Raw genomic sequence first — 9855 nt, forward strand, 5'->3', positions numbered from 1 at the left:
GGGTTGGTGTAATGGGTGCGGTGGGTGCAATCCTGCCCCACGGGTGAAGAATCTCTGGCATCTCCTCCCAGTTTGCACATCCCCGTCCCAGTTTGCACATCCCCGTCCCAGTTTGCACATCCCCGTCCCAGTTTCTCATCCCCGTCCCAGTTTCTCATCCCCGTCCCAGTTTCTCATCCCCGTCCCCGTTTCTCATCCCCATCCCTGTTTCTCATCCCCATCCCTGTTTCTCATTGCCGTTTCTCATCCCCATCCCAGTTTCTCATCCCCATCCCTATTTCTAATCCCCATCCCAGTTTCTCATCCCCATCCCTGTTTCTTATCCCCATCCCTATTTCTAATCCCCATCCCAGCTTCCATCCGCACCCTTGTTTCTCATCCCCGTTTCTCATCCCCATCCCTATTTCTCATCCCCATCCCTATTTCTCATCCCCATCCCTGTTTCTCATCCCTGTTTCTCATCCCCATCCCTGTTTCTCATCCCCATCCCTATTTCTAATCCCCATCCCAGCTTCTCATCCGCATCCTTGTTTCTCATCCCTATTTCTCATCCCCATCCCTTTCTCATCCCTGTTTCTCATCCCCATCCCCATGCACGCCGCTGCCTGTCTCCGCAGACCTTCTCCCTCCATCCCAGCCCCTCCAGCACCCTCCGTTTGGATCAGAACGTGCCGAAAATTTCCGTGTTTTTATCCCCCGGCGCCAGGCTGGGTGTCACCGCCGGGCTGCGGGGTTTTTCTGGGAGCATCCCCAGCCTCGCCGGGATGCAGCCGGCATCCCGCATCCTCCGGAAAGCCGCCAGCGAGCCGGGGGGAAAGAGGGCCCCACGGTCAGCAGTGCCGGCTCCGCCGCCACGCAGGGGCTGCCGCCATCCTCACCCTGGCTGGGGAAAAAGGGGATTTTTTTAATTTTTTCCCCCTCCATCCTGGGATAAAGCTTTCAATCTACCGCAGGGTTGCGGCATCCTTGCCGTTGGGGGGGTGGGGGGGTGGGGAATGGAGCGCCGATGCCGGGATTGGAGTCGGGAGAGGTGGTTGGGATCCCGGGATCTCACATTTTGGGGGGGGTTTATCCGAGATGGCGGAGCAATTCCCCGACCTGATCCTTCCATCTCACCCTCCAGCAGCACAAAACCCAGCTCACAGGGCGCCGGCGTGCTCGGCGCTGCACGACACCCTCCTCCCGCCTTGCTTTTCCAATTCACTTTAAAATTCATCCAGCTGGAAAAAGAAACAAAACAACAAAAAAACCCACCAAAAAAAAAACCAAACCCCAAAAACCAAAAAAAAAAACAAAAAAACAACCTAGATCTGACAACCATCGCATCGATAAGCGCGTATTGCTATATATATTTTTTTTTTTTTTAATTATTATTCCCCCCCCAGCAAGCAGCAGCTGGGGAGGAGGAGGAGGAGGAGGAGGAGGAAGGGGCCGGCTCAGGTGTGGCATTAGGACCCAGCGGAGCCCCCATGTTGGAGGTAGGAGGTTTTTTTTTTTTTCGGGGTTTTTTTTTTTTTTTTGGTGTGTTTTTTGGTGGGTTTTTTTTTTTTCTGTGTTGTGGTTTTTTTTTTTTTTTCTCTCTCTTTTTTTTTTTTTTTTTTTTTTTTAAACTCCTTTCGGAGTTTTTGGAAGCAGAGAGGAGAGAACAAGGCGGTGGGCAAGGGCAGAACCGGCACTAACACCCAGAGCGGGTAAGGACCAGGCGAAAGACACCCCCCCCACCACCACCACCCCCCCCATCCCATCCCATCCCACCCCCTGCATCCTGCAGGGATGCTGGGGACACCCCCCCCCCCTAATTTTGGGGGGGAGTTTTAAAAACTCCACGGGTCGGGGCAGGCGAACGCGCAAAAGCCGTTTTCAACTTTTTAAGCTCCGGAAAAAAAGAAAACCCCCAAAACCCACTTGATTTTTTGGGGGGGGGTGCCGAAGGGGGTGGAAGGGCTTGGGGGGGGGGCAATCTTTGCAGCCTGACAACTCTCGTAGTAGATTTTTTTAACCGCTTCTAAAAAAAAAAAAAAAAAAAAGGGCTAAAAATACCCCCACGTCCCAAGGAAGCCGTGTGTTTTAATTTTTTTTTTTTATTTTATTTTTCCATCCTGGAAAGAGATTGTAGAAAAGGGATATTTTAATAGATCTCTTGATTTTGCCCCCACCCCCTTCTTGTTGGGGGAAGGGGGGGGGGGGGGGAGACGGGAAAATGCGATGTGTGAAAACGGGGGGCGGGGGGGAAGGAGGGTTGGGGTTCTTTTTTGGTGGGTTTTTTTTTTTTTTTTTTGTTAACCTTTGGTCGGGGGCCAAAAAAACTTCGAATCCTTTCATATTCCCTTTGTTCTCCCACTCTCTGGCAACTGGAGAGCTTAAAAAAAAAAAAAAAAAAAAAAAGGAGGAAAAGAAAGGAAAAAAGGGGAAGAAAAAAAAAAAAGCGGGGGGAGGAGGGGGGGGGAAAGGCGGAGGGGGGGGGGGGGGAAGGTGGGGTTTAGCAGAATGAAAGGGAGAGACTGTGGTGTTCTTTCTTCGGGGTTGATTGTTCCCAGATGTGCAGTTGCAAAAACATCTGGCGCGGTTGGAGTCGCCGGACCCCTGCGCGGAGGGGAGAGGAGCTTGGGAAGGGGGACACACACACACACACCCCCCCCTCGGGTGTCATACCCCCAACCCGCCCCCCCACCCTCCCCACCCCCCCAAGAGCTTCCCACCGGGTGGCTTTGGTGGTAGGAGAAGGTGTGGGTGGGGGGAAGGAGGAGGAGGAGGAGGAGGATGGAGGTGGCCTCGTCCCCTCCATGGTTGAAGGAAGACGTCGCGGTGACCCTCGGCGTCGCTCCCGGCCGGGTTCGGAGGTGACGGCGGGCGCTTCGGTGTCCTCCGTCGGCAGGAGAAGACGGCGGCATCGCCGTCGGGGGAAGACGTGACCCAACTGTCCCCGTTCCCCGGCCAAACCCCGCGAGCTTGGGCCAAGATCTCCGAGTTTGGAGGAAATTCAGGGGGAATTAGACCTCGAGAGAAACCTTGGGCGCTTTGGGACAAAAAGGGGCTGGCAGGGCCGGTTGATCCCGAGCCGTGTGGCTGTGTCCTTGGGATCGCTGGAGCAATGGGAGGACGGCACGTGATGCCTCCAGAGATGGGTGTCCATCTGGCCCCAAGCTGTCCTGGGTGGGATACGAGCGCCGGGTCAGGGTGATCTGGGGCCACAGGACGTCGGCGTCAGCATCCCATGGGATCTGGCCATCTGGAGAAGCAGCAAAGGTCAAGATGGGCATCTCCAGTCCCTTTTTGCCACCTCGAGGTAGCCCCAAGCCCCACCGGTGCCCTGTAGTAGCCTTGTCTTGGCCAGGCCCCAGCTGCTCTCCCAAACCCAAGGTCTGCTGGCAGCGCTAGGGCTGGATAAAGCCTCCCAGATGCCGGCCAAGCGCCCACCAAACCCAGAGCCGTGCGTTGATCTCGCTCATCCCCGCGCAATCCCCTTTATCCCAGGACACGCTTCACCTCGGTTGAACCCGGGTCTGGGGCTTCCCTTGTCACGGGAAGCAGATGGGGCTTGTAGGGGACCAGGTCCCACCAAGGTGCAGCTGTGGGTGGGGGATAGAGCACTGCTGGGCGCTTCGTTTGGGACCACCAAAGTCTGACCATCAGCTGAGCTTGGTTATCCCAGCCCAGCTCAGGTAGGGACCGACCTTCTGGTTTTCCCAAAGCTGGGAAGGGTCTGGAAATCAGTTGTCAACGTCTCCAGTACCTACAAGCCTGGGGATGGGGGAGGATGCCTAGAAGATGCAACTACGGTGGTGGTCCAAGGGCACGATTGCTAGAAGATGCAACACTTTGGTCATCTTGAGGACACGGTGGCTAGAAGGTGCTGGGCTTTGGTGACGGTGAGGACGTGGTGGCCTGAAGGTGCTGGGCTTTGGTGACGGTGAGGACGTGGTGGCCTGAAGGTGCTGGGCTTTGGTGACAGTGAGGACATGGTGGCCTGAAGGTGCTGGGCTTTGGTGCTTGTGAGGATGTGGTGGCTAGAAGGTGCTGGGCTTTGGTGACGGTGAGGACGTGGTGGCCTGAAGGTGCTGGGCTTTGGTGATGGTGAGGACGTGGTGGCCTGAAGGTGCTGGGCTTTGGTGCTGGTGAGGACGTGGTGGCCTGAAGGTGCTGGGCTTTGGTGACGGTGAGGACGTGGTGGCCTGAAGGTGCTGGGCTTTGGTGATGGTGAGGACGTGGTGGCCTGAAGGTGCTGGGCTTTGGTGCTGGTGCAGGACATGGTGGCCTGAAGGTGCTGGGCTTTGGTGCTGGTGAGGACGTGGTGGCTAGAAGGTGCAACACTATGTTGATGATGCAGGATGTGGTGGCTAGAAGGTGCAACGCTGTGGTGCTGGTGCAGGACATGGTCTCCAGAAGGTGCTGTACTCTGTTGATGATGCAGGACGTGGTGGCTAGAAGGTGCTCTGCTTTGGTGCTGGTGAGGACACGGTCCCTAGAAGATGCCATGCTCTGGTGAAGGTGCAGTCAGGCCCGTTGACCCCACCTTCCCCGGCGTGGCCTTAAACCTGACGGGGACCGTGCTGTGCTGGGGCTGGAGCCGCGTTCCCGCCCCAGGGTGCTGCACCCCGGGAGCCGGGATGGGTGCTTGGGGTGCCTCCTGGCACGGAGGGGGGCTGATACTTCAGCCCAAACCGCCTAGCAGGAGCGAGATACCAATGGGTCCGGCTTCTCTCCACCCGTGCCTCAGTTTCCCCGCTCCGGCAGCAGAGCCGGGGTTGCCGGGAGGGATTCCCCATCCCGGTGAGCCAGGAAAGCCGACGTCTTTTATCCCTGCCAGCCAAATGGTTGGGTTTGAAGGAGCTTTTGGGGGGGGGGAGAATTCATCTTTCCCCCCACCCCTCACGCCGATTTCCCCCCACCCCCCCCCCCGCCGGGAGCTGGCCTGGGACGAGGGGGAAGGGCAGCCGGGGTCCCTGCCAGCCCGCGCTGGGGAAGGGGGCCCGGCTGCGGCCTTGGCTCGTCTTCCCGTCGGGAAAGCAGACGCTCGACATGCAAATCCCCGCTTGGAAAACGCCGGGGAGCCGCCAACGCCCGAGGCTGCCAAACCCCAGCGCGGGAATTTTCTTGAAAGAGAGATTTATTTTTTTTTTTTAATTATTTTTTTTATTTTTTTTTTTTTTTATTTTTTCCCCTCCCCAAATTTCAACATCCCCTTAGATTTGGGGGATGCCGGAGTACACGCAGCCTCCCCCCGGCGGCGCGGACCCCCGAAATAAAGCCCCTTGCCGAGGAGCGGGGCTGAAAAACCTCAGGAAAAGAGCCCCGAATCTCCGGCTCGTGGGTCCGTTATCCCCGGGGCGGGGGGGGGCGTCCAGATGTGCCCCCTCATGGCGGTGATTCAGACATCCCGGCATTTCTCACCCCCCCGGCGTTTGTCCCTTGCAATTCTCTCCCGGGAGCCAGCGGTCGGGAAGCTCAGCCTGCATTTTTGGGGGAGGTTTCTTTATTTTTTAGGGTTTGTGGTTTTGGGGTTTTTTTTTATATATATATATTTTTTATTTTTTTTTTTTGAGCCAGCTCCCGGGGGCTGAGAGGTGCGCGGCATCACTGGGCGGGGGGGCAGAGAGGAAGCAAGGGGTTTGGGGGGTCCATGTCCCGTCCCCCCCACCCCCCACCCCCCCCACTGACCCCTCCGTTTCCCTCTGCCCCATCCAGACTCCTCCGGCTGCATCCCGGCCCGCGCTGCTCCTCCATCGCTGCCGTCAGGATGAGAGCGGTGGGGCTCTTCTTGCTGTGTCTGCCAGGTGAGTGTCCCCTCCCCGGGGGTCCCCAAGGCGAGGTGACACCCCAGGAGCCGGCCACCCCCCCCTCAATGACGCTTGGGTGCCTGCACCCTTTGGGGCAAACATCACCTTATTGCCTGTTATACCCCAAAATTAACCCCAAAACCATCCTTTTATTGTCCCCAAGGCGAGGTGACACCCCAGGAGCCGGCCACCCCCCCTCAATGACGCTTGGGTGCCTGCACCCTTTGGGGCAAACATCACCTTATTGCCTGTTATACCCCAAAATTAACCCAAAAACCAGCTCTTATATGGGTTGAGACCGGCTCCAACCGGGAGGGCACGGGAGGGGGGGCGTGGGGTCTGGCACCCAAGTCCCTGCTGCTCTGGGGACATCGAGGTGGCACCACGGAGGGGGGGGGCTGGGGGGGGGGGTTGGCAAAGGCGGGATGGAAAGGAAGGCGACAGGGAGCCTGGAGCCAGGAAAACTTTGGGCGAAACCAGTTGGGCGGCACAAAGGCTGGCGAGCAGCTGGGAAAGATTAAGGAAGGGGAAGGGGGGGCAGCGTGGGGGGGGGGTGGGGTGGGGCAGTGTGGGGGGGGGTGGGGGGGGGGTGGGCAGCGGGCGGAAAAGATAAATCCCATCCCAGCATCATTCCCGGAGGTGTCTGGCTCGTGGATGACGCCTCTTGTGAGGAGGCGGAGGGATGCGGGGGCTGGATGGACCACGGAGCATCACGGTGTTGTCCCCGCAGTATCCCGGGGATTGGGGGGGGGGGGGGTGTGTGTGTGTGTGACCTGTTTCTCCCCGCCCCCCCACCCCCCCCGAAGCATCCTGCCGGTGTGATCGCGACAGTTCGTGGAACCCCGTTTCCCCCCCCCCCGCCCCGGGATCGGCGGCGGGATCAGCTCCCAGGGGTTCTCAAGGGATGCGGGGGGCGTCCTGGTCCCCGGGGGTGTCGGGAGCATCGCCGGATGCTGGCCCCTTCCCCGGGGGGGGTAGGGGGGTGGGGGGTAGGGGGTCGTGGTACCCGGGTGCTGCCAGACATCGGGATCGCCCGGGATCATCCCCGCCAGCACCTGGATAACGTAGGAACGCCGGGATGGTTCTGGTCCATGAGCATCCCACTTTCCTCTCCCTCTTCCCCGGGGACAGCCACTGGGGCGGGGAATATTTTGGGGGACGAGGGGGAAGGCGGAGCAGGGAACCCCGAATTCCCGAGCTGGGGGTGGCTGTGCCCCTCCTGGTGATGCTTTTCCACCCCCGGCTTTGTTTTCCAGCAGCGCTCCTGGTCCAGGGACAGTACAGCAGGTTTGAAGGCATCACCTACCCCGAGCCGGTACAATATTCCCAGTACGACCAGCAATCAGGTAAGAGCCCCCTGAACTGGGAGAGGTTTTCTTTCCTCTCTTTACCCCTCTTTTTCCCCCTCTTTTTCCCTTTCTTTTTCCCTTTTCCCCTTTCCCCCTTTCTTTCCCCCTTTCTTTTTCCCTTTCTTTTTCCTTTTCCCCTTTCTTTTCCCCTTTCTTTTTCCTTTCCCCCTTTCTTTTCCCCTTTCTTTTTCCTTTCCCCCTTTCTTTTCCCCTTTCTTTCCCACTTTCTTTTCCCCTTTCTTTTTCCTTTTCCTCTTTTCCCCTTTTTCCTTTTCCCCTTTTTCCTTTTCCCCTTTCTTTCCCCCTTTCTTTCCCCCTTTCTTTCCCCCTTTCTTTCCCCCTTTCTTTCCCCCTTTCTTTCACCTTTCCCCCTTTCTTTCCCCCTTTCTTTCCCCCTTTCTTTCACCTTTCCCCCTTTCTTTTCCCCTTTCTTTTCCCCTTTCTTTCCCCCTTTCTTTCCCCCTTTCTTTCGCCTTTTCCCCTTTCTTTTCCCCTTTCTTTTCCCCTTTCTTTTCCCCTTTCTTTCGCCTTTTCCCCTTTCTTTCCCCTTCTTTTTTTTCTTTTTTTTTTTTGTTTTGTCCGGGCAAATCCACCTCAGCCTGATGCCTCCTTCTTCTCCCACCTTCTCCCCCCCTCCATCCCTTTTCTCCTGCTCCTTAAATTCCCGACCTCCCCCCCCCTCCTCCCCGACCCCTGACCCCCGACCCCTTCCCGCCTCCCCCCTCGGACACATCCCTCTCCTTTCCCCTTCCTCGTGCCGCCACTTAGTTATTAAGCCTTTATTAAGCTTTTTTTTAATTAAAAAAAAACAAACAAACAAAAAAAAACCAAAGAAAACCCCCAAAACACCCCAAAACCCAGGTGGGATGTTGCCCAGGTGCGTTCCTGGGGGTGGCGGGAGGGTGTTTTTTCCCATCACTCAGCTGCAAAAATTTGGGAAGCTCGTGGGAAAGCCCTGGCCCCGATGGCGGGGGGGGGTGGGGGTGGGGGGGGGGAATGGTGTTCCCTCCCCGTACAGTTAAACCCGCTCCGTCCTCAGCCTCCGCTCTTCCTTTCTGTTTTCTTCCCCAGAAATTCAGGATTACTACGATTATCACGGTAAGTGGTTCCCCCCCCCCCCTCCACGGGATGCCGGGGTGGGGGGGCAGGTTTTTTTTAGGGGGGGGGGGGTGCCCACACTGTCTCTTCTCCCTGCAGATGTGACCCCCCCGTGCCCCCGAGGAGCAGTTTCGGTACCAGTCCCAGCAGCAATCCCAGCACGAAATCGTGCCGGCTCCGACCCCAGGTGGGTGACAGCCACTGTCCCCCCCCCCCCCCCTCCGCTCCTCACACCCTTATCCCCCCCCGCACCCTTATCCCAGTGGTGCCCCCCCCCCGCCCCCCCCGCCGGAGCAGCTTCCCGGGTGCCGTAAGGACGCTCCAGCCCTAAAACCCAGGGCAAAAAGGCTGCAAGATGCTTTTGCTCCAGCCCTAAATTTACTCTCCCCCCTCTCACCCCCCCAACAGCCGCTGCCCCCGAGACCGAGCCCACGGAGCCAGGACCCCTTGGTGAGTGTTTTGCCCCCCCCCCCACCGACTCCGTGGGGAGGTTTCCATCCTCTGGGGTGGCGGGGGGGGGGGATGTGAAGGTGGGAGGAAAGCATCCAGGGGGTGCTGAGCCCATCCCCGGGGCGTCCCCTATGGGTTTCCCGGATTCCCCCTCATGGATTTCTCAGACTTCCCCCATGGATTTCCCAGATTATGCCCCCCCCCACCATGGATTTTTCCAGACAGCCCCCCCCCCCCCCCCCCCCCCCCGCTTTTTTCTCCCCGCAGACTGCCGGGAGGAGCAGTACCCCTGCACCAGGCTCTACTCCGTGCACAAGCCCTGCAAGCAGTGCCTGAACGAGATCTGCTTCTACAGGCGAGCAGGGAGGGGGGGGAAACTTCCTTGACACACACAGTCCCCCCCCACCCCCCATATTGTGAGGATCCCCTCCGCTTTTGCGCTAAAACCCCCATCTTTTTTTTTTTTTTTTTTTTAATCCCCCCCCCCAATCCAGCCTCCGCCGGGTTTACGTGATCAACAAGGAGATCTGCGTCCGCACCGTGTGCGCCCACGAAGAGCTGCTGAGAGGTAAATGGGGGGGCGTGGGGGGGGGGGGAACCCCCAAATTGGGGTTATTCACTCCTTTTCCCATAGTGGGGGGGGGGTAAATCCCAGCAACCAACCAAATTTGGGCCGGGCATCGCTCCGCCACCAGTGGACCAAACCGGGATCCCATTTTGGGGCGGGGGGGGGATACTGAGGACCCCCTTGCAGCATCAGCCTGGGTGGGGGGGGGTGGGGGGGGCCTTGCTGCTTCTCCTCCTTGTTTTTCCTGCATCCAGGGATCATTCCTTTCCCGTTCTTCCTCCCTCCCCGCAGCCGATCTCTGCCGTGACAAGTTTTCCAAGTGCGGGGTGATGGCCACCAGCGGGCTCTGCCAAACCGTGGTCGCATCCTGCGCCCGCAGCTGTGGAGGATGCTGAGCCCCGGGGGGGGACAACAACCGCCCCCTCCCCCCCGCCCAACTCTTCCCCCCCACCTTCCCCTGCGCCGGCCGCATCCCGGCATCCCGACCCCTTCCCATCCTCCTCTTCCCGGGCTCCCCGTCCCGCTCCGGATCTTCACCGTGGTGCTAAAGAAACTGTGCATGAAAGAGCATAAAAACCAAAAAAGTCCTTTTTTTTTTTTTTTTTTTCCCCCT

At 58.4% G+C, this 9855-nt stretch overlaps 1 protein-coding gene across 1 annotated transcript; it reads left to right on the forward strand.

Moving 5' to 3' along the window:
- Window positions 1-1006: 1006 nt before the first annotated feature.
- MFAP2 (microfibril associated protein 2) lies at window positions 1007-9855 on the forward strand. Its single transcript, XM_063354122.1, is given in 12 exon segments — window positions 1007-1033; window positions 1410-1478; window positions 1624-1691; window positions 5686-5774; window positions 7037-7123; window positions 8198-8224; window positions 8324-8331; window positions 8333-8411; window positions 8633-8674; window positions 8942-9029; window positions 9169-9242; window positions 9534-9855. Coding segments are annotated over 12 exon segments (762 nt in total). The 3' UTR covers window positions 9638-9855.

The sequence above is a fragment of the Chroicocephalus ridibundus genome, chromosome 16 (genome assembly GCF_963924245.1).
Source record: "Chroicocephalus ridibundus chromosome 16, bChrRid1.1, whole genome shotgun sequence".
Classification (NCBI taxonomy): Eukaryota; Metazoa; Chordata; class Aves; order Charadriiformes; family Laridae; genus Chroicocephalus; species Chroicocephalus ridibundus.